The 24,645-nt window shown below is 40.5% G+C and overlaps 2 protein-coding genes across 3 annotated transcripts in view; one reads left to right on the forward strand and one right to left on the reverse strand.

Moving 5' to 3' along the window:
* Uba2 (Ubiquitin-like activating enzyme 2) overlaps window positions 1–12,017 on the reverse strand; it is a 160,208-nt gene extending 148,191 nt beyond the window's left edge. The window contains exons 1-3 of one of the 2 annotated variants that reach the window (XM_067136666.2): window positions 11,687–11,809; window positions 11,410–11,471; window positions 11,081–11,235 (exon numbers count right to left, since the gene is read on the reverse strand). Coding sequence is in view for 1 of the 2 variants with exons in the window: in XM_067136665.2 (XP_066992766.2) it covers window positions 11,081–11,235; window positions 11,687–11,830 (299 nt within the window). In the remaining variant the exon portion in view is untranslated. Of the gene's footprint in view, window positions 1–11,080; window positions 11,236–11,409; window positions 11,472–11,686 lie in introns of both variants that reach the window. The other variant, XM_067136665.2, reaches the window with a different exon arrangement.
* Window positions 12,018–13,818: 1,801 nt separating this feature from the next.
* Window positions 13,819–24,645, forward strand: part of LOC136857763 (uncharacterized) — a 55,094-nt gene continuing 44,267 nt past the window's right edge. Inside the window, exons 1-2 of the mRNA XM_067136667.2 lie at window positions 13,819–13,963; window positions 23,735–24,217. Coding sequence (XP_066992768.1) covers window positions 13,939–13,963; window positions 23,735–24,217 — 508 coding nt within the window. The 5' untranslated portion in view covers window positions 13,819–13,938. The remainder of the gene's footprint in view (window positions 13,964–23,734; window positions 24,218–24,645) is intronic.

Genomic DNA, 24,645 nt, shown 5'->3' on the forward strand with positions numbered 1-24,645 from the left:
CATCGAACCGTCACAGAGAGGTCTTATGGCGACAATGGGATAGGAAAGGCCTAGGAGTTGGAAGGAAGCAGCCGTGGCCTTAATTAAGGTACAGCCCCAGCACTTGCCTGCTGTGAAAATGGGAAACCACGGAAAACCATCTTCAGGACTGCCGACAGTGGGATTCGAACCCACGATCTCCCGGATGCATCTCTTCACTTTGTACACTCTGACCAGCTTACGAAATCAGAAATATACGAGAGCAGATCAAATATAAACAGGATTTTATTTTTTCTTTAAACTCATTTATTGAAAAACACAAGGCATACTTTTCCACATAGTTTCCTGCTTTGGAAATGCATTTGTCCCAGCATATGGGCAAGTTATTGATGCCCTCATTGTAAAAAGAACAGGGTCGTGTCATCAGCCAGCTGCGCAAGAAGTCTTCCACACTCTCATCATCTTCAAATCGTTGCCCTCCTAGAGCTTCTTTAAGCAGTCCGAACAAATGGAAATCACAGGGCGATAAGTCCGGGCTATAAGGAGGATGATCAAGTGCAGTCCAGTCCATTTCCTGTAGCTTGGAGACAGAGCTGCAGTATTGGGCCGCGCATTGTCGTGGAGGAGGATGACCCGTTGAATCGGTTGGTCTTGTCTTTTGTGGTGATATGCAACCCTCGCCTTGTTCAACAGCTCGCAATAGTAAGCAGCATTGATTGTGCGTCACTCATGCACGTCGGTTGTTGTCAATGTTTTTAACCGCACACATGTTTTCGTCTGTAATACTGGTCCGAGGACGGCGATCGTGTTGCTGATTTACCACAGGTTCTCGTCCTTTCTTGAACTTTTTATGCCAGGCAAACACACGCGTCCTTGACAATGTTTGATCACCAAACTGTGCAGTCGATCTCTGGCAAATTTCCGCTGCCGTAACTCCTTCACGAGGAAGAAATTTTATAATTATGCATTGCGCAGTGGAGGGTTGCTCCTGTTGCTCCGACATCATGAGCGTTACTGGCAAAACGGTGGGAAATATCTGACTGCGCGCTCTCCCCACTTACAACAGTCCCGCCTAAGCATAGCAGAAGCACGAAGCCAGTCCTACCAACTGTTGATGTCCAGGAACAAAATTCCCGTGACACCTGTGACACCTGAAAGAAAGCTTGACATACTAATAAAACAACTCTGTTCTGATGTGGAGTTAGTTTGGTTGCCCGTTGCTCACTGCGAATTCAACACCATCGAGCCCATTTGGGCTTATGTTACAAATGGAAAGTGGCAGAATTAAATATCACCAATGCCACCAAATAAGGGAAAAAAGCTTTGCTCTTGGTAACTCCTGATTTATAGAAAAATATATTCAGACACCCAAAAAATTGGCCTCCCACAAGGTCAACCCCTCATCCACATCGTGGGAGGTGAAGTAGGGGATTGCATGTAGGGGTGATGTACAGTGGGGACAGTGTGTGTCCCATGACTGCTACGGTAGCTGTGAAAGCCCTACAGGAACCCTGAAAAGTGACTGCTAATGGGGCTCTGGTGAAGACCTCAACGGCAGCAACGGCGGAGAAAGAGTCCTTTGGTACAGGGAAGCTGGTGGAGGAGGCAAACAAAGATAAACAAAGAAAAAACCACTGCCTTTTGGTAAACAGGGATCTTTAAAGGCTAAGGGAGATAACCCCTACAGAAAAATCCTGCGGTATAACGCAGACAGGAGGCAGCCCCTCCACTGGACTTAGGGTGCTGTGGGCTAATAACTCGCACACCTGAATTAAACTCATTACAGAAACCAGACAAAATTTATGCCGGCTGGATTTTATGGAGACGACTTTTGCAATGAAATACAGGACACGAATCAGATTCTGGAATGTGAAAACTATGTATGAAACTGGCAGACAGAGAAGTAATGGCAGAAATGAAAAGGTATAAAATGGAGATACCTGGGTTGAGTGAAACACGATGGACAGGCTACGGAGAGGTGAGGACAGAAGAGATTAAAACAATCAGTGGATCTAATTCGCAATGTCTTATTATCTAATAAAATAAGAGAAAATACAGGAAACAAAGGAATAAGGCATTGCCTGGAAGTACAGATGTATATATAATTTACGTTGGACGTTAAAATAACACATTAAAATACACAACACAAACTAAAATTAGGTCAATGGGATAAAAGCACAATTACCACAAATACACTAGGACAAAGGACATCATTACATATGATAAAAAAAAAACACTATCCCTCATAAAGTGGATAGCGAGGTCTGCTGACTGCTCGTCATCTTGCAGGATAAGGGAGATTCTACTCGGGAGGTTAAGACTACGGCGTAGATCGACAAGGTCCACACACTCCGTAAGGAGGTGTACCACAGTAAGATGATCGCCGCAAGTACACAACGGAGAGGGTTCTCCTTTCAATAGGTGGGAGTGAGTCAAGATACCGGGTTGATCCGAAGACGACATATACCACTGCTTCTCTCCGCTAAGCCCGAAGGGAAGTCCTCCATATCTTCGTTGTTCCTTTTATTGCTCTCAGCTTATTTGGAAGTGGAATTGCCTGCCACTCCACCTCCCAATGGGACATAACCAGATGTCTCAGCTAAGAGTGAATATCACTTGCTGGAACCTTGAAAGGCAACGGGGGCAGTGTAACTCCCTCCTTGGCAGCCTTATCTGCTAATTCATTGCCCTTTACACCCATGTGGCTTGGGAGCCACATAAACGTAATTCTGATGCCGGCATCCGAACACCCGGCCAGCAGGTCCTGGACCCGCTGCACCGGAGGGTGCCGAGGAAAATAGGTATCAACAGATGTAGCAATCTCAAGGAGTCAGTACACAGAAGAAAGTGTCGGCGCTCATCGGACAGTGCGTACCGCAGAGCTTCACAGATGGCATGGAGCTCCGCTGTGTACACACTACAAGTTTCCGGGAGAGCATAAAGAAACCTATCACTGTCGACAACGAATGCACAACCCACTTTCGTGTCTGTTCTCGAGCCATCTGTGTAAACGACGACTGAACCTGAATACCGGCCAACAACGGAAGAAAGAACCTCCGATAAATCAAAGGATCCGTGTTTTCCTTCGCGCCAGTGTGCATATCCAGGAGTATTTCAGGTCGTCGCACTACCCACGGAGGTACCCCACTTGGTTGTCTGACAAGGCAAGGACAAGTCACGTACAGCCGACTGTTTCCAATGTTGAATATGCAAGGATAGCTTGGATGAAGTAGCATCTGTCGCAAATTTGCAGCATACGATAGAAGCATTTGCTGACGTCTCAGGTGTAAAGGCAGAACAGCAGATTCAGCGAGCAGGCTAGCAATGAGGCTTGTACGAAAAGCTCCCGTCGCCAACCTAACCCCGCTGTGATGGATGCTGTTCAGCTTCGCAAGGATGATTGGTCTTGCTGAGCCATATGTTGCACTGCCGTAGTCTAGCCGTGATAAAATATGTGTCCTATAGAATCGTAGGAGCACCGCGCGGTCAGCCCCCCAATTAGTGCTGCTAAGAAACTTCATGATATTCAGCTTCTTGGTGCATTGCGCTTTTAACTGCCGCACATGTGGCTCCCACGATAATTTGCTATCGAAAAGGAGCCCAACAAATCGATGTCAACTACAGGAATAGCTATATTTCCTAAATAAAGTTCAGGAAGTAGGTGAAGAGAACGTTGGCGACAAAAGTGGACAACACAGGTCTTGTGGTGGAAAACCGAAAGCCATGTTCGAAGGTCCACTGCTCCACTCTCCTAATAGCTTGCTGTAATTGTCGCTCTGCAACTGCCATATTACGCGAGCTATAATGCAGAGCAAAATCGTCCACATATAGCGATGGTATGACTGCTGAACCAGCAGCAGCAATAATACCGTTTTGGCAATCGCGAACAGAGTGACACTAAGAACTGATCCCTGTGGGACTCCATTTTCCAGAACGTGGTATTGCGAATATGTCCTCCCTACTCGGACACAGAATAGACGGAGGGACAAGAAATTCGCAATAAATACCGGCAAGTGACCTCGGAATCTCCATTGATGCAGGACTGAAAGGATACCATATCACCAGGTGGTGTCATAGGTCTTTTCTAAGTCAAAGAAAACAGCTACCAAATGCTGTTTGCGGAGAAACGCATCCTGGACAGAGCTATCGAAGCGTACCATGTGGTCAGTGGTCGAGCGAGCAGCTCGAAAACCACACTGGTACTCGGAAAAGAGTCCCTGTTTCTCCAGGCACCACACAAGTCGGCAATTTACCATCCTCTCAAATAGCTTACAAAGGCAGTTATGTCCTTGCAAAGCGCTAAGGCGCTGTGGAATTCCCACTCCATAAAGGGCACGTTATAGTCTTCTGAAGCTTGAGTGGCAAAACTGAGGTGATGACGTTCTGCCTCCTGCTTCAGAGCGAGGAATTCACTATGGTAATTCTCATAGCCAGACACATCCGCGAAATGGCGAGCTAGATGGTTAGCAATCAAAAACGGTTTATTGACGATATTGCCTGCAATGGAAATTCCCGGTACAGAAGATGATCCTGGAGACCCGAAATACGTCGAAGTTTAGTCCACACTTGTGATGATGGAGTATGTGACGTCACAGATGACACATCTCTCCCAGGAAGCTTTCTTACTTTGGCGAATAAGAACTCGTGTCTTAGCGCAGAGTTTCTTAAATGTTACCAAGTTGGTCAGAGTAGGCTGCCTACGATAAAGTTTATGGGCATGACAGCATTCTTTGATAGCTGCTACAATTTCTTTGTTCCACCAAGGAACGAGTTTTCAGCGTATTTCCCACTTGGCACTTGTACATTTTCCTCTCAAATAATAACCGGTATAAAATCTATGGATACATACAGGTTTACTATAAATATGGATTATGACAATAGGATTTGCAGCACTCATAATGAAGTTAACCACAGCTTTGTCTGACTTCAGAGAACTGAGGAACAAACCAAACCCCATGGTGCAACAGCCCCAGAAGGCCATAGCCTGCCTACAGACCGCTGCTCAGCCTGAAGACCTGCAGATTAAGAGGTGTGTGGTCGGCACAATGAATCTTCACGGCCGTTATTCTTGGCTTTCTAGACTGGGGCCGCTATCTCACTGTTGGATAGCTCCTCAACTGTAATCACGCAGACTGAGTGGACCTTGAACCAGCCCTCAGATTCAAGTAAAAATCCCTGACCTGGCTGGGAATCAAAATCTGGAGCCTCCGGGCAAGAGGCAAGCACACTAACCCTATACTGCAGGAGTGGCAGAACTAAAGAAACCCAATCACGTTCGGATGAGCGTTTTGATGTTTCATAGTTTTAAAGTCAAAGTTTGTTCATAGAATGCCGAAAAACATTCATTTTTCATACAACAGCTGTAGAAATAAACATGACAAAAAGTCGTATATCACTGTTAAATGCAGAAAGAGTGGAGTTGTAATTTGGTACAACTAGTTTTTAGTTCCATTCATTTTTTATAGAATTAAACTCTAGTATCCAAACTTTTGAACCCGACAGTAGGTGTGTCTGAAAGTTTTCCTGATGAAGACAGTATGCATCAGGGATTGATGAAGAGTCAAACTCAGTTCAACATTGTCATTAACTACTTAGCTGCTGATGTCAGAACTATCACAGACCTTGCTATATACTGATGATATTGTTCTGGTCAGTGAAACGCATGAAGAGGTTGATGAAGCCTTAGAACAATGGAGAGCACTGATGGAGAGAAACACTCAGGATCATCTGTAAGAAGACAGAATACATGTTCTGCAAGTTTGCAGAGCCAGAACTGTTTGGTCCTACACACCACCATCTTCCTAGCTGGCGAACCACTGATGATAACTGACATATTCAAATATCTTGGCTCTGTCATCACCATGAATGCCACTATCGACGACAATGTCAAGCATTGCATCAATACTTACTGATAAAATGGCAATCGCTAACAGGTGTCTATTGCGGCAAACAATGCCCATAAAGAATTAAGTTGATAAGATGGTTGTCACACCAGCTCTCTTGTACAACTCTGACGCTGGATAAGATAGAAGCAGCATGATCAGCAAACGCACACCACATAAATGCAGAAAACTCTTGCCGATACGAGCATGTCAAGCAGTGTGATGAAGACCATCCTGTACAGAAAGTTCTTGGGGCAAACAGTTGAAACCACCTTGAGGAGGGAAGAACATCCCCCGTTACCCAGGAACAAAAGTGAAGTGAATACTCTCTACGGATCAGAAGAGCCAATCTTGAGTGATCCTTGGGGGTACCTAACACTGCGAGCACGTATACAACCAGGGAAAAGAAAGAACTGTCTGATGTACAAATTAATTACATCTCTGAATTCGTAACAGTTAAGTTCTCTGCTATAATCAGAAATTACTAGCCTATAGTTCCATTTAGGAAAATGGGAGTTGGTGTTGATATCTCCAGGCAAAGCTTATCTTGCGCTACGCAACTTTATTATCACGAATCACTGCTTGCAGCACAAACATCTGAGCATGGTATGACTCGTTTGTTTCTTTCACGCGGACGATGTGATAGCATAGTGTACAAGGCTGGCAACTAAGGAGCGGGTATTGTTAGGTGCGGCTATTGACATAAACATTAATTAGGTCTAGCAAGAGACAAAACCACTGGAGTGGGGTCAAGCAAAGTGGGTTTGGGGGTGCAAGACCCAGCTCTTAGGCCTCTAGCATTCCGTAGGGCAAAGGCACAACATTCTTTGTTGGATAATGGTGAAAAGCTGAATTAAGTAACTGTGCTGCATAGTGACAAAGCCAATGGTCTGGATTGGTTACGTTTGGCAAATGATAAGATAATAAATTGCTTTGGGTAGGTAGGGCCTCCAGATTGAGACTGCAGTGCATTTTTCTACATTATTTCCTGTACAGGCTGTATTTAATTGTGGTATATTTTGTCTTGTGCAGAGGTTCTACCTCCCCTCCTGAAAATAATTTGTACTGTCTTGTTGGTATTCAGCCGGAGTGGGTTGTTTTCAACCCACTCCTGGAACCGATCTACAGTGTCTTGCAGGGCCTTCCTGTTGTGCGAGTCTAGTACGATGTCATCTGCATAGAGGTACATTTTAACTGAGACCTTTTGTAGGATGTCTGTGACGTTTGACATGACGATGTTGAATAGGGTTGGGCTAATCGGGTCTCCTTTAAAACGCCGTTGGTCTGTACTATGTTTTCTGAGGTCGTCACGCTATCTTTGATTACGATTTTGTTATAGGTGAGCAGGGTTTTGATGGCAGCTGTTGTCGGGTTATCCTTTCCTGTCATACTTTCAAGTTTCTTCACGAGTATCTGTCTGTTCCGTAGGTCAAAGGTTTTGTGAAATCTACGTAAACTGCGTAGAATTTCCTCAACAGGTGTTTTAGTTCACTGTGTATAACTTACCCACTGCGTGAAGGGTTCCTTTTCCCTTCCTGAATCTGAACTGTGTTTCTGGCATGAAGGCGTCTGTTAGTGAGTAGTCTGTTCGTCAGGATTTTGGCGGATATCTTGAAGATGTTGTTCTCCAGTGCAATTCCTCTGTATGCGTTGAGGTCCTCTGTCGCCTCTGCCCTTGTATAACAAGATGATGTTCAACTTTCTCCAATCTTCTGGTATTTTTCCTGATGCAAGGCAATTGTTAATCAACATAGTCCACAACTGGGCGAGTCGATCAAGAGTTTCTATGAGGTTTTCGTTGAACAACTCGTCTGGTCCTGCTGCTTTTCATTTTTTAGTTTCTAGGATGGCGTGTCTTACTCTGTCCTCGGTTATTGGTTCAAATTCTATGGTGTATGTCTCTTCGATTTAGTATGCTCGTTCTAAGTTGTTCTTGTTGTAAAGATGCGTGAAGTGCTGTTCTCAAACATTCATCGAGATTCCTGCCACTCCTGCTCTGGTTCTCTTCTTGATAGCTATAAAGCTTTAGGGCTTCTTCCGCTTGTCTTTGTACGTCTGCTTCTGTGTGATTTGCTATTTTCAGTTTTTGCTTCTTGTATTCTTTTCTATTTTGTGCATATACTTTCAGGTTGTCTGGTGTATTTGTACGTTGGAGGAGGTGTAGGGCTTCTTTTCTGGCGCGGTAGCATTCTGCGTCAAACCAGGGCTGTGCTGTTCTTGTTTTCTTTATTAATTGTGCTCTATGTACATACAACAGAATGGAGTCCAGTGCGGGTTGGAGCAGTCCTCCTCCTATTAGGCTTGGAACATTTCCTAGGAGTTCCTTTCTCTTTTTTAATGTGTCATTTTTCAACTTGCTTGAGACCTTCTGTGTGTGGGAGGTTTTTTTGCAATGCAGACGTTCCTGATATGGCAAATATGGTGCGGACTGGTAGGTGTTTTCTTCAGTGGGGTCACTGTTGATCGTTTCAGTACTACTTGTGATTTTATTTTAATGTTTTTTTTCCTGTATAGAAGACCAGGTCTATTGTACTGGATCCTTTAGGCACAAGGTATGTCTTTTCTTCCTTTTTATTGATCAGTGTGAAGCCTTCTTCCTGTAATATTTCCAATACCAGAGCTGTTTTTTGGTCAGCCTTGTCCAGTCTTTAGTTTAGGTCTCCTCGCAAGATCACATTTTCTTCTTCCCTTGTCATTTAGATTGCATTAATTATTTGTTCTACTGTATTGTCAACTATTTGAGCTGGGCTTGTGTAGAGTCCTATGATAGTCCGTCAGCTTTTATGATGACTGTGTTTTTTTCCGTGTGTTTTGCTTTGAGTTTTCCTATGGTGGCGTTATACATGACAGTTACACCTCCTTCTGGTCTACTGCGTTCTTTTGTTTTTGCCAGTGCATGTGTACTGTAGAAGAGGGGTTCGTCGATGGGCTTTAAGAGGAAAGTTTCAGTGGCTATTACTGCGTCGAAATAGTTCCCAAAGTTGGTAGGGGTTGCTGCTTTTAGATTCTTTAGGCCTTCTAAGTTCCATAGCAGTAGTTTTAGTGTGTTCTTGTGTTTTTGGTTCGTTCAGGTTGAAGTCTTTCTAGTCAAGTCTTGCTCCTGTGGACCGACAAAAATGAAAACGTCTGACCGTGATTCCTTTTGGCCAGAATTTTGCGTCGGTTGCTTTTTCTAGATCTTCTAATGCTATTCTTACATGAAAGACCTTTAGATGGACAATTGTTGAGAGGCCTACGTACTCTTTCATTTCAGTAACAACTTGCTTTTGTATATGCCTTTCAATTTTTTTTTGGTGGCTTCAGAGTGTAGTTTCCCAATGTACAGCCATGCATATTGGGGGCCTGCTTGAAGTTCTCCTTCAAATGGTTCCTGTATTCCTACTGTTTTCTGGAGTTCTCTTGGTTTTTGTGGGCTTCTGGCTGCACCTGTGTATGTCTCGTTTCTACTTCCCGGCTCAGGTTCCTGCTCTGGGCGAGGTGTTGGTATTTCATTGTCAGTTATTTCTTGTGATTCATCCTGTTGTGATGTTTCAAAGGTGTGTATCTGTTAGGGTACTGGGTGAGCCGGCCTCTTATTGATTTTCTTGATCACTGTCGGCCTTTCTTTAAGTTGGAGCACCTTCTCGACTATCTTCATGATCATGATAGTCATGTCGTTTGCTAGAAAGTTGATAATTTCCACTTTCTAGTATAGTTCCTTCAGATCATTTCTTTCTGTCGGCTTTAAGATTTTTGGTTTGCATAAGTCACAGAGCCAAGTGAGTTTACATTTGGATATCTTCATATGTCGAATTCTCCGTTTGTAAGTTTTGAGCAATTTTTGTGGTACCATGAGCTACAGGGTCCCTCGCATTAATTTGCGTTGGTCGCTTTTTCTAGATCTTCTATTGGTATTCCTACACAAAACGCCTTAACATGGCCAATTGTTGAGAGGTCCACGCACTCTTTCAATATACGCTACACACTCGGGAATAACTGTTAGGTACCCAAAGAGATCCTACTTTATCATCTTGCGTCGAAATAGCTTGCCTGCATTTCTCTTTTAAACCGTACTCCGAAGGAAAACTATGGGACGTCACATTTTCTTGCGTTTTAGCAGTATCCGAAGTACATAGAGGTACACAACAGTGCACACCATCTTCACACCTTTGCCGGGCAGAGCGGTTCAGAAGGTTGAGGCGCTGGCCTTCTGACCCCAGCTTGGAAGGTCAATCCTGGCTCAGTCGGGTGGTATATGAAGGTTCTCAAATACGTCAGCCTCGTGTCGATAGATATTCTGGCACATTAAGGAACTCTTGTGGGACTAAATTCAGGCCTCTCCAAAAACCTTAAAAGTAGTTAGAGGGATGTAAAGCCAATAACATTATTATTATTATTATTATTATTCTCACCTTCACAGACTGTCACAGACACCCACCGATAGAAACATTACTCACTATAAATTGCACAAGATCAACACAGCATCACAATTACTCCGTGATTCACAATTTTAAAGTCCGCCTAGAACAGATTAGAAACCTGACATCTAGCGGCCAAATCATGAATACTGTCGGGCTACCTTTTCAGCGACAAATGAGGTGTTATTTCGTGGCCTTGTATATCTCGTAGACAACGACCTAACTCACATAGGTATATGTCACCAGAATGGTATTAAATTTGCACACCTATAACGTATGTATGTACTTCTATAACAAATTTTTGTGTGTGTGTTGTGTGCTATAACCAGTATGTAAAATCACTCTTCAACTACTGAATTAAGAAAAAAGTCATGGGCCCCTCACAAGCCATTGACCCTCCCGCCTTGCGGGGTCTACGGGGTCCTTATCGCCGCCACTGCATGTCAACCATGTTGACAAAGTAGCTGAGAACCTCAAATTGCAAAAATAACTCAAGCAGGACAATACCGAAAGTTCCAGCTTATAAACAAACCATAATTTTGCAATATGGCAGAAATAAAAATGCACTATTGAACTGACTACCTGCACACCCTGACCAACAACCCTGACATGCCAGTCAAGCTAGCAAGTTAACAGTTACTAAGAACACGTCAATATAACAAGAAGTCATGAAATAAGAGATAAATACAAAGAAAATAGGAGGCAAGTGATCTCCAATGAATTCATCTGAAATCCCTACACTTCAATGCATTCAGTGATTATAAAGAAAATACCAAAAATGTAAGACTCTAGTCAAATGGTTATTATATGGGAACTACTTACCTCGTAATGCTGTCATGGTATGCTTTGATAGCAACATTTGGATTGAACGATAATGCGCTCTCCCTGGCAACAGAAGCTTTAGATTTCCCGACATGTTGTTTGTGAAATAAAAATTGGCGATTCAAGTTACTGACATCTATTGTGTCAAGATCGATCTGGAAATTTCACAAAACAGACTTATAAGTGGCAAGTAGACTAAGTCTCAAGATCATTTACCCCTTCCCTACTGAGCAAAATATTAATGAGCAACATCTAGGATTTATCAATAAATTTAAACATTATGTTTAAAGAAATTAGAACAAAAATATATATAGCAAAGTAAATACTACTATTAGCTTTCAGAATCAGGTAGCAGTTGTAGTAGTTCTGAATGGTAATGCAGATTCCACGACTGAAACCAAAATATAGGTTTTCAATAGCTAAGAAAAACACAAGTAAGATTAAAAATTTTACTTTCCCGACATATGAAAGTGACTTAAAAGCATATGAGTTTATGTCACAGAAACATGGTAATTTCTAACTAACAAGAGATATGACGCTTAGGAATCAACGGAACTATAACCATTAACCTCTTCAAAAATAACCATTTAAAAAAAGTTAACTTACAATTTCAATGTCCTTGAAACCGGAGAGAACCAAATTCTTTAGTAATTCACATCCAATTCCTCCTGCTCCCACAACAAGTACTTTCGCATCTTGTATTGAATTAGTCAAATCGTCTTCGAAAACACCGGGAATTGCTGCCGCCATATTTCTTAATTTATAACATGGTTAAATATCAAAGAGAAGCACTATGACAGAATATTAATTTTATGCTGGTTCCCTAATATTTAATTTACCTATATTTAGGTCGAATGGTATGGAAACAATTTGATGAAGAAATCTTTTCAAGGGACCATCACGATTCTGCACACAAAATCTACATGAAAATTATCTAAATAAAACTAATTCATGGCCTTGCTGATAACCTGAATAATAAAATTTATCCTATTATATTCCTTGACATTATGTCCGCATGGAAACAAGAGAAAACGCCATTGCACACAGTGTCGCCAATCCAGAGTATTTCGCACTATTGTAGTGTAGTGTTCTAACCATAGCCATCTACAGTCGGCTATGGTTCAGAAACACGCACATTTTCTAGTGAAGTTCTAGTGGATTTCATAAAAGGAATAAATTTGTTAGTTTTAATCCGTTGATTATTATTATCATAATAATCGTATGGTTTCGGGTGAATACGGTACCACCGGGCGAGTTGGCCGTGCGCGTAGAGGCGCGCGGCTGTGAGCTTGCATCCGGGAGATAGTAGGTTCGAATCCCACTATCGGCAGCCCTGAAAATGGTTTTCCGTGGTTTCCCATTTTCACACCAGGCAAATGCTGGGGCTGTACCTTAATTAACGCCACGGCCGCTTCCTTCCAACTCCTAGGCCTTTCCTATTCCATCGTCGCCATATGACCTATCTGTGTCGGTGCGACGTAAAGCCCCTAGCAAAAAAAAAAAAAAAAAAAAAAAAAACGGTACCGCATACCAGCATTTTCATCTGACATGATATGAGCTGATGCCGATTTCGACGTTCTGTTTAATATCATAGCATAGCATAGCATAGCATATACCGAGCACTGCGAGTATGGACCCAAGCTCTGCATTCGGGAGAGATAGGCCACAGCCCCACAGCTGATTACTTCCATGGTCCATGGAGTTTGGACAGCCAAAGTAGGGGACTGCCTGTAGGGGTGAAGTACAGTGGGGACTTCGAGGGCCCTGGGACCGCTACGGTAGCTGTGAAGGCCCTTCAGGAACTCTGAAAAGTTGTGGCAAAAGGGGGCTCTGGTTAAGACGCAGCAGGTCGTTATGCTACTTAGGTTCCAAAATGGGTAAATAAATAAATAAATAAATAAATAAATAAATAAATAAATAAATAAATAAATAAATGCAATGTAAATGTTAATCTTATACCAGTTGCATAGTATTATTTGAAGTAATTCCACATACTATATATGAGTTGACTATGTTTGTAAGTATAGGAGATAGTATAAGTAGAATTTTGTAAACAATATAAATTTATTAAGGATGCTCTGTTTGTTTAATAGAAAAAAATTGTTTGCATAAATTGTATATTATTGTATTCTAGAAAAAAAAATCTTCTCTTGTTAATTTAAAATTTAGTGCTTGACAATAATGTATTTTAGTGTACCATTTGCCACCGAGGTAGACACCTCATTTGCAAATAAAGAGATTTTGATTCCACTTCCTTACCCAATTTCATCATAATAATAATTAATTTAATTGTCATTAGCTTCTCAATTGAGGTTGGTGCCAGGAAGGTCATCCAGCCATAAAATCCATATAATTTCATCTCATCCCATCAGCGATCCCGTATACGGAAACAGGACTTGTTTTTAAGGGGTAGACATATTATGATATTATGCTATCTTTAAAATGTAGTTTGCTGTTTGAAATGTATTTGTCTTAACTCATGCATTCTATTGAGAGCAAGGGTTACTTATTATGAAGATTTCATTAGAGGGACTCTCAAGATGTTGATGACGGGTTTAAAAAAAAACATATCAGGATACTTTTTAGTGGAATTCTATTGGATTTCAAGCACCGATTTAGTGAAATCAAGCCCCCACTAATTGGTAACGACATTCCCAGTGTCTATAGATCTTCTGTGGAAACATACCGTACTTATTCTCTTTGGAAACATACGTCATAATAATAATAAGCGCTCGAGTTTCGCGGGATTTTCATTGTGTATTCCTGAGGTCTGCATAACGTTTTTGTTTGCGTTAAGGAGGAGGTTTATTTCAAGAGTGTTCATAATTGAAAGATTGTCTATTTAGAGCAAGAGAGACATGACTCCGGAAGATCAATTCAGAGGTACTTCGGACTTACACATTCCTTCGTACATATAGTGCATTGTCAAATTAAACTGAACTGCCATAATTTATTTGTTAACGTATGTATACTAAGGTAGAGTTTTGTCTACGCACAAGGGAACGAAATCTTACGTACCTTAATTCTCGTTAATTTCTTTCTACATAAATTAAACTGAACTGCCATAATTTATTTGTTAACGTATGTATACTAAGGTAGAGTTTTGTCTACGCACAAGGGAACGAAATCTTACGTACCTTAATTCTCGTTAATTTCTTTCTACATAACGACGCTCATCAAGAAGGGATTTTTCGTGTGGATGTCACTGAACGGCCGAAATAATCAATTCACACCATCCTACCTATCTCTCACGAACTTTCGTCTTCACAGCACTTAAAATTTATCCTCCGTCTTCTTCCTGGCATGGGCCCTTTGAATTTAGTTTTACAGCCGGATGCCTTTTCCGACGCCAACCCAACGTGGAAGTATTCTCTATTGCATGTTTGTGTGTTAGTTTGGAGTGTGATGTGTTGCATGTGTTTAAAAAGGACGTGTATTAACCCGTAACTACCACACACGAAAATAACATTAAACACGTGGGTGCATGGAATCCGTTTCGAAAATGTGTCACGCAGATAATTTAAAAAATGGCTACACCAATAAATCGCACAAAAATTTCGAACAACACAGTTTGTTAATTGCTACCGCTTTCTTTGGTCTTCAAGGTTGCACAGGATCTGTATTGTCCACTAACATTCAAGCTAGCATGTCCTTTGTTGCATTTTGGACACACCACATAGAGCCACATTTACCACACGGCAATGTCTTGCACTTAGCACAGTCTGTACAAGAATTTCATCTCTGTTTGAAAGGCAAAACACAGTTTCCTCTTGGATTTCGGTGTGTTAGGGAATGTTCCTTCTGGTCGTGAAATTGAAGGGTGCTGCTCAATTCCTAGAGTACGTTCTGGGGATACCCAGATCTGTTTTTGGAGTTCAGGGGACTGAAGTCGTCTCGTGTTGCTTTCTACTAGCTCCCTTCCTAGCTGAATCAGAAAGCTTCTCCTGTCAATCTCGTCAGTTTCTTTATCACCTGAATGTAAAACAAAAGCATTCACTCCTGCTTTGTCCATAGCCATTGGCAATCACTGAATGCGACGCCGAATTGTATAGTTGCTACATTTCTGTAAAGTGCATTCACACCCCACTTGGTTTGATTAGAGTTGCTGTTAATTTCAGGCTTTCCTGTTTGTTCCTTAAATTTTTCTTTGTGGTGAATTGTTGAAACAAGATTCACCACTTAGGCCCTAGCCTTTTATTTTAGAATGAAAGAAACTATGGTTGTTTGTCCTGAAAATCCATACAAGGCTGAATTTTCATTTCTTCATTTGGTGGCAGTAAACTGGGGAGGTAGTTAACGTTTATCATTATTTTTCATGATCCACGCATATGTTAACTTCTTTGTGATAAGTTCTGTTGATGAGAAACAATTGTCCACGGTAACAGTCCGATTACTCTCTAAAATCGGTGTCACCAATCCTAGAACAACTGAAGTTAGTTGATGAAGTTTAGGTGCTTCAGGCTGAATTGCATTTCACACGTACATGCATCTTCATTATAGACTGTTATGCCTTTCAGCGTTCTGTGCAAGCCTCTGTGAATTTACTAAACGTCATCACAATCCTCTGTTTGCAACTAGTGCTGCGGCCTCATTTAGTTCTATACCTTTTATATTTAAATCGCCGGAAACAGTCTAACCATCGTCGTCTTGGTCTCTCTCTAACCCTCCGTAAGAGTCCATTATTTTCCTAGCTAACCTATTCTCCAATCGCCTCATATGACCCTACCACCGAAGCTGGTATATGCATACAGCTTCATCCATTGATTTCATTCCTAACTTAGCCTTTATTTCCTCATTCCAAGTACTCTCCTGCCATTGTTCCCACTGGTTTGTACCAGGAATCATTCTTGCTACTTTCAAGTCTGTAATTTCTACCTTATGAATAAGATATCCTGCGTCCCCCCACCTTTCACTCCCATAAAGCAAAGACTGACGTAAATATGGTTTCGTCTGGAAGCTGACTTCCTTCTTACAGAATACTGTTGATCGCAACTGCGAGCTCACCACATTAGCTTTACTGCACCTTGATTCAGTCTCACTATACTCCCATCCCGAGAGAAAATACATCATAAGTACTTGAAATATATCTACCTGTTCCAGCTTTGTATTCCCAATCTGACATTCAGTTCTCTTGGATTTCTTACCTACTGACATCAATTTAGTAAGGCTAATTTTCATACCATATTCATAGCACCTATATTCAAGTTCCAAGATATTAGGCTGCTGGCTTTCGGCACAATCTGCCATAAAGACCAGGTAATCAGCAGAGGTCAGACTGCATACTACATTTTCACCTAACTGAATCTCTCCCTGCCACTTAATACCTCTCAGCAGATGATCCATATAAACTGAACAATAAAGGTGAAAGATTATAGCCTTGTCTAAGTCCTGTAAATACCTTGAACCAAGAACATATTCTACAGTCAATTCTCACTGCATCCCAGTTGTCAAAATACATAACTTCAGTTTTAATAATCTACCCTTCATTGCATAGTCCCCCAGTGCGGCGAACATATTTTCCCTTGGTGCTCTGTCACGTGTGTTCTCTAGATCTACGAAGCTTAACTATAACTGTCTATTCCTCTCGTACAGTGGCGTCTCGTGACAACATTTTTAGGGGGTTCACAACATCATTTTTGTTCATGTCACAAATCGGCAAAAAAGTAACATAGCTACATAAATCACTTCACTAAAAGTTCCTTGTACGGTTCCTTTTTCACAAATGATACACGGTAGAGCCCCTGTAACCGAGGATACATTTTATACTAGACTAATCTGTTAGTGTAGAACAAAAGTAACATTCATAGTAACTTTACTACACTGCGAATATTGAAGGTTGCGAGTACTATTTTTGGTTTTTAAATAGCACAAAGTTCACCTGGGTGTTAGTGTAGAACAAAACCAAACCCTGTGGCCTACCAAGCGACTGCTGGTCAGCCCGGTGGCGGTGCAGATTATAAGGTGTCGTGTGGTCAGCACGACTAATACTCTCGGCCATTATTCCTGGCTTTCTAGACGGGGCCACCATCTCGCATTCAGATAGCTCCTCAATTGTAATCACGTAGGCTGAGTGGACCTCGAACCAGATAAAAATCCCTTACCTGGCCGGGAATCGAACCTGGGGCATCCGGGTAAGAAGCAGGCGTGCTACTCCTACACCACGGGGCCGGTTGTGTTAGAGTAGAACAAAAGTAAAATTCATAATAACTTTACTGCACTGCAAAAATTGAAGGATGCGAGCACTATTCTTGTTTTTTAAATAGCACGAAGTTCACCTGGGATTCAACAGTTTTTTGTTTTGCTCTGTTTCTTTCCCCTGCATACAATTCCCTGTCTGCATTAGTCCTTATTTGGAGCCATTTCTGATACGCCGTCTTTTTAAGTCTACAAGCTGCTCTCACTTTATCATTCTACGAAGTTGTTCGCTTTTTCCCATCCTTATACACAGTTGCATCTAGACATTCCCTTGCTGTCTCTACAACGGAATCCTTGTCTGCCACCCATTTTCTTTCTATATCCTGAAGCTGCTTACTGTCCACTGTCTGGATCTTTTCAGTAAGCATATCCATGCACTTCTGTCTTATTTCACTTTCTCTATCCTATGCCTATAGATACTTAGTTCACTACATATCTGATAGGGGTCTGTATCATAAAAAAATCCCTGGAATACTCTCACATTCGGACAGATTTCCTGAATTCAAAGTCTGTTATGATATAGTCCATTATGGATCTGGTGACCTTCCCATGTGTAGTGGTGAATAGCCTTATGCTTGAAGAATATATTTGTAACTGTTAATTCCATACTGGCACAGAAGTCCAGCAAACGCTTCCCATTCCTAGCTTCCATATCTTCCCACATTTACCAATCAATCACTTTCATATTCTTCAATTCAGTTTACAACTCTTGCATTGAAATTGCCCATTAACATTATTCTGTCCTTGCTGTCAACCCTGACTACAATATCACTCAGTTCTTCATAAAACTTGTCAACTTCATCCTCATCTGCACCCTCACATGGTGAATACACTGAGACAATTCTTGTTCTAATTCCTTCAACTGCCAAATCTACCCACATCATTCGCTCATTTACATGCCTAACAGAAACTATGTTGCATGCAATAGTATTCCTGATGAATGGTCCTACCCCACACTCTTCTATTCCCTTTTTAACACCCGTCAAATGCACTTTATTATCTCCTATCTCTTCCTCATCTCCCCTTACCCGATTATCATTAATTCCTAACTCGTCGAGATGCATCCTCTTTGCTGACTCAGGCGGTTCTACTTCCTTTCTTCCATAAGCGCCATTAATATTGATAGCTCCCCCCATTGATTCTGTTTCGTTTGCCAAGTTGCTGCATGTAACTATTCTCATGTTTAGACCCATATTGAAACTTGTTATAATTTGCATACAATTTTTATTTTTGTTTTCCACCTATTCAATACATAATTTTTTTTGTCGCTAGAAAATCATGTTACTACAATGCTACATTAACAGGGACATGTTTTGCTCGACTTCCAAGCATCCTCAGCCTTTCTAACTTTTCTCAAGGTTAAGACATAACATTGGCCGTGCGCGTAGAGGCGCGCGGCTGTGAGCTTGCATCCGGGAGATAGTAGGTTCGAATCCCACTATCGGCAGCCCTGAAAATGGTTTTCCGTGGTTTCCCATTTTCACACCAGGCAAATGCTGGGGCTGTACCTTAATTAAGGCCACGGCCGCTTCCTTCCAACTCCTAGGCCTTTCCTATCCCATCGTCGCCATAAGACCTATCTGTGTCGGTGCGACGTAAAGCCCCTAGCAAAAAAAAAAGACATAACATGATTAATTTTACTTATACGAAGTGTGTTTTTTAAGTAAGATCCGTTTTGTTGTAGACAATAGTAGTTTGCAAGTATATCACAACGAGTGCGTGCGTCGTGTACCGGCATGCCTCGGGAACAGCTGTGCTCAGTTTCAGCTCTGTAGCTAACCTGTACGGTTCTGTTCTGTGCTTTCAAAATGTTTAAGACTATCAACTCGCCCGCTGCGTGTGAGGTTCGGTCAGTGATACGGTTTTTATCAGCAAGGAACCTGTCTGCTGCAGAAATTCATCGACAGATTTGCGAAGTGTACGGTGATACTATTATGAGTGAAAGCAAAGTGCATAAGTGGGTACGACAATTCAAAGATGGCTGTGACAACGTCCATGATGGGTACCGCTCCGGTCGCCCTTCTTTGATTAGACGATTTGGTGGCTTCGGTTGAAGCGAAGATTCGTGAGAACAGGCGCTTCACAATAACAGGTCTCTCAAACGAATTTCCTGACGTGTCCAGATCAGTGCTTTACAACATTATTTCTAAACACCTAAAGTTTAGGAAACTGTGCTTCTGTTGGGTCCCGAAACTCCTAACAGAGGACCACAAAAACCAAAGAAGTTCTTGACTCGTTATGACGAAGAAGGTGACGGCTTCTTGAGTCAGATCGTAACTGTAGACGAAACGTGGGTTTTGCATATCGCGCCCGAATTGAAGCAACAGAGCATGGAATGGAGAGACACACACTCGCCTGTAAAGGTGAAGGCCAAACAGACTGTTGCAGCGCAAAATCATGGCATCAGTGTTTTGGCATAGGCATGGTGTTTTGTTGGTCGACTTCATGCAATGAGGAACCGCTATCAATGCAGAAGCATACTGCCTAACCCTGAAAAAGCTACGCAGAGCGATTCAAAACAAAAGACGCGGCTTGCTGACAAAGGGAATTGTCCTTCTCCATGACAATGCAAGACCTCACACTGCAGGTCAGACCCACCATTTATTGGACAGTTTGGCTGGGAAGTTTTAGACTACCCACCCTACAGTCCTGATCTTGCGCCGAGCGATTACCATCTGTTCCTCCACCTCAAACATCACCTCAGTGGCAACCATTACAATAATGACGACGTGAAAGCTGCAGTGAACTCTTGGTTATCGGAGCAGGCGGCAAGTTTCTGTGAAGAGGGTATTTTAAAATTGGTTACGAGGTATGATAAGTGTTTGAACAAACTTTGCAACTATGTTGAAAAATAGAGTGAAGTATGTACTTTCTGAAAATAAATTTACTTTTTTGAAATAACCTTTTGTTGTGTACTTATTTTCAAACGGACCTTACTTAAAAACATGCCTCGTAACTAATTTGTACTTAATTATAGTCTTTATATTAAGTAGTAAAATACATTCACAGAAATATTGTGAATACAATGAACAGATTAACATTAAAAATAACAGTGTTAAAATTGGAATAGACATTAATTCTATTAACACTGATGTCCAAAACATGGTAAATCCCAACAACAATGAAAAGATTTGGCTAAAATTCTCATGAACTTCTTCGTTTTTACTAACTCAGTTGTTAATGAGCTAATATATTGTGCTGTTTAAAATCTGAGTCATAAACCCTGTTAAAATTCAATAGTATGTGAGTCTTAAAAGTCTTGATGTTCCTGTTGAAATAGAAAAGTTTTACGTCTCGTATTAATTTGATGCTTGCTGCAATAATCTATTGATTGTGGACCGCTAGGTACATCTTGTTGGTTGTTTCCCCAAACTAATCTTGAATTTACGAGTTGACATGTTGCTTGATGTTGATAACACAAGAAGCAGAAACACGATAACAAACTGTCATCTTGCTGCAACAAGCACTGCAAGGCATCATAGCAGCAGTCAGAGGGCACCAACACACAAAGGTTGTTGTAAAGGATAATACGTCAACATCCAGTTTCTCAGATTTGAAGTCCCTTTTGACCAAGCTCCTAACAACCAACAAGATGTACCTAGCCATCCACAATCAATAGGTTATTGCAGCAAGCAACAAATTAATACAAGACATAGAACTTTTCTCACTATTTCAACACTAACTTCAAGACTTTTAAGCCTCGGATACTAATGAATTTTAACAGGGTTTTATGGCTCAAATTTTAAACAGCACAATACATTAGCTCATTAACAATTTAGTAAAAACAAAGAAATTTATGAGAATTTTAACCATATCTTTTCATTGTTGTTGGGATTTACTATGTTTTGGACATCAGTGTTAATAGAATCAATGCCTATTCCAATTTTAACATGTTATTTTAAATGTTAATCTGTTCATTGTGTTCACAAATGTCTTTCTGTTAATGCATTTTACTACTTAATGTTAAGACTATAATTAAGTACAAATTAGTTATAAGTTATACATGTTAGTCTTTTGAGGAAATTTATAAAGGCTGAGGATGCTCGGAAGTCGAGCGAAACATGCCCCTGTTAATCTAGTATTGTAGTCAAATGATTTTCTAGCAACAAAAAACAATTATCAATCTATGCTGATCTACACTTAGGGCAGTTGCCCAGGTGGCAAATTCCCTATCTGTTGTTTTCCTTGCCTTTTCTTAAATGATTGCAAAGAAATTCGAAATTTATTGAACATCTCCCTTGGTAAGTTATTCCAATTCCTAACTCCTCTTCCTGTAAACAAATATTTGTCCTCTTGAATTCCAACTTTATTTTCATATTGTGACCTTTCCTACTTTTAAAGATACCATCGGAACTTATTCGTTTACTGATGTCCTCCCACTCCATCTCTCCACTGGCAGCTCAGAACATACCACTTAGAAAATTCTAAGTTCCCATGGATGGAATTAGATATTTTTCACCAATAGAGCTTGTCAGAAACAGATGAACAGATCAGTGTGGATCCAGTGGTAAAGATCCACTATATTATAACAGGGAAGTAAAGAGACTAAGAAGGAGGTGCAGGGTGGAAAGAAATAGTTGAAAATGGCTGTGGAAGTAAGGAGAAATTGAAGGACCTTACTAGGAAATTGAATCTAGCAAAGAAGTCAGCTAAGGATAACTTGATGGCAAGCATAATTGGTGGCCATACTAATTTTAGTTAAAAATGGAAGAATATGTATAGGTACTTTAAGGCAGAAACAGGTTCCAAGAAGGTCATTCCAGGAATCATTAATGAACAAGGGTTCAGCCAGCAGTATGTAAAGATTGTTGGTTACAAGGATAATGTCCAGATAGAGGAGGTGACTAATACTAAAGAAGTATTAAAATTTACCTATGACAGCAATGACATTTACAGTAAGATACAAAAGTTGAAAACTAGAAAAGCAGCTGGAATTGATAAGGTTTCGGGGGATATAGCCTACTAAAGACAATGGGTTGGGATATAGTACCATATCTGAAGTACTTATTTGATTATTGTTTGCATGAAGGAACTTTATCAAATGAATGGAGTGTTGTTATAGTAGCCTCTGTATATAAAGGAAAGGATGATAGACATAAAGCTGAAAATTACAGGCCAGTCAGTTTGACATGCATTGTATGTAAGCTTTGGGAAAGCATTCTTTCTGATTATATTAGACATGTTTGCAAAATTAATAACTGGTTTGATAGAAGGCAGTTTGGGTTTAGGAAAGGTTATTCCACTGAAGCCCAACCCGTACGATTCCAGCAAGATATCCTGGATTAAGCAGGTCAATTGGACTGTATTGCGATTGACCTGTCTAAGGCATTTGATAGGGTAGATCATGGGAGACTACTGGCAAAAATGAGTGCAATTGGACTTGACAAAAGTGACTGAATGGATTGCTCTGTTTCTAGAAAATAGAACTCAGAGAATTAGAGTAGGTGAAGCATTATCTGACCCTGTAAAAATTAAGAGGGGAATTTCTCAAGGCAGTATTATTTGACCTCTATGTTTTCTTATATATATCAATGATATGTCTAAAGAAGTTGTATCAGATGTCGATGCGACGTAAAGCAAAAAAAAAAGTTAAGGATATGAAGTAAACGTAGATAAATACTCGAAGAGGAAAATTCAAGGAAATGAAAATAAAGTTTATACTCACCATTAAAAGCACTCGCGTTGCTGATAGGTCCAGTTTCTCCAAAGGAAAAAATACTACAAAGGGGACACACCACTCATTTCTGTAACAAAAGAATAAGATTTTCAATGTAAACATCTGTGATGCTCTCCTTTTCCTAAGCGTCACTTATCACCGATTTCGTCTCTCTCACAGCTGGGCTGAGTGCCTCATATGGTTAAGGCGTTGGTTTTCTGAGTCCAAGTGGCAAGTTTGATCCTATCTCGGTCTGGTAGTACTTAAAGGGGCTCAAATACGTCAGCTCCGTGTCGATAAATTTACTGGCGTGTAAAAAACTCACGCGCAACAAAATTCCGGCACTTCGATGGCTCCGAAAAATGTAGTGGGACGTAAAAGCAATATTATTATTACTATCTCTAACAACCTTTTTTCAATATTTTGCACTTATATGGCCATGGCTTCCAAAAATTCTTTCAATTTCTGAAACTGTGAAGTCTTACTAGCAGCTACATAATTCTTCACTTGGGCCTAAATCAGTTTGATTTTCACTGTGGCAACTGGTGTCTTTTTATTCAATCATCTATCTAGTGATAAGGAAAAAAAAAGGGAATCGTCTAAGTGGTGAGAAATTTTAAGTAGTGTACAGTTATTCAAGATTCCTTCAGTGGTCTTCATTGCGGTTGTGAATGTGAAATATAATTTTTTAAATAGTGAAAGTCTTTCGAGGAATGTGAATATACAGTTCAACAAACTTTAAGAATTATATCTTAATTTAATTTTTTGATTTTTTGATTTTGATTGGTGATGATTTGTTTTAGGTGATACTCTGCCAGTTACATTCAGTTATGATGAAGTTCAGAACTATCCAGATTTAATTGAAGTTTTGAATTGTTTGCCTGAAAGTATAACAAGAGTTGGAATATCCAGAACAAAAGAAAAAGAGATCACAGATCTCATCAATAGCATTAAGCAAATGCATTTTCAGTATTTGAAAAATGAAAGATTCCTGACTTCTGTTAAGGAGTCGGTCTGTGACATTAACAATAAATCTACGCTTGCGAAGAAAATTAAAGATATTATACTTACAGAAGAACTTGCTCGCTATTGTCCCCTCAGTTGTGATGAGTCACATGATCCAAATCATGATAAAACATTTTTTGGCTTATCAGTTAATTGTGTTGGTAATGGTGGGATTGAGTGTGAGAATTACACTCCTTCAAAGGTGGAGAGAAAGGAAATAGCAAATAGATCACACGAGGATAGCAGCAAATCTATGGAAAATAAATCTCATATATCTCAAGGTATGTTTACTATATTTTGTTTTCATGGATATGGTGACTGAAAACTTTTTATCTGTTGAATACATAGTGTAGTTAGAAAATAATTCTGGCTTGTCCTCTTCCCGCTATTTACTTCCTCCTTTCCAAGCAATTATGGTCAATAATTTGGCTGTACTCTTTGAAGTGGACTTTTTTTCTTCTTTTAATCTCTGTAGGAATAATGTAAAGCATTAAGGAGGAGCGACTTGTCAGTATGAAAGTTCTCATAAATCTTGGAAATTCTGACTCATAAACATGCAACAGATGCAAGTTTAGAGTGACTATGTAGCTTGTAAATAAGATCAGTCTGTTATAGGAAATGATCACAAATTTCAATAGATCACAGCTGCATATTACCACAATTTTCATTTTATTGCACATATGTGTATTTGTTTAGATGTAAATTAATC

The sequence above is a fragment of the Anabrus simplex genome, chromosome 1 (genome assembly GCF_040414725.1).
Source record: "Anabrus simplex isolate iqAnaSimp1 chromosome 1, ASM4041472v1, whole genome shotgun sequence".
NCBI classification, from domain to species: domain Eukaryota; kingdom Metazoa; phylum Arthropoda; class Insecta; order Orthoptera; family Tettigoniidae; genus Anabrus; species Anabrus simplex.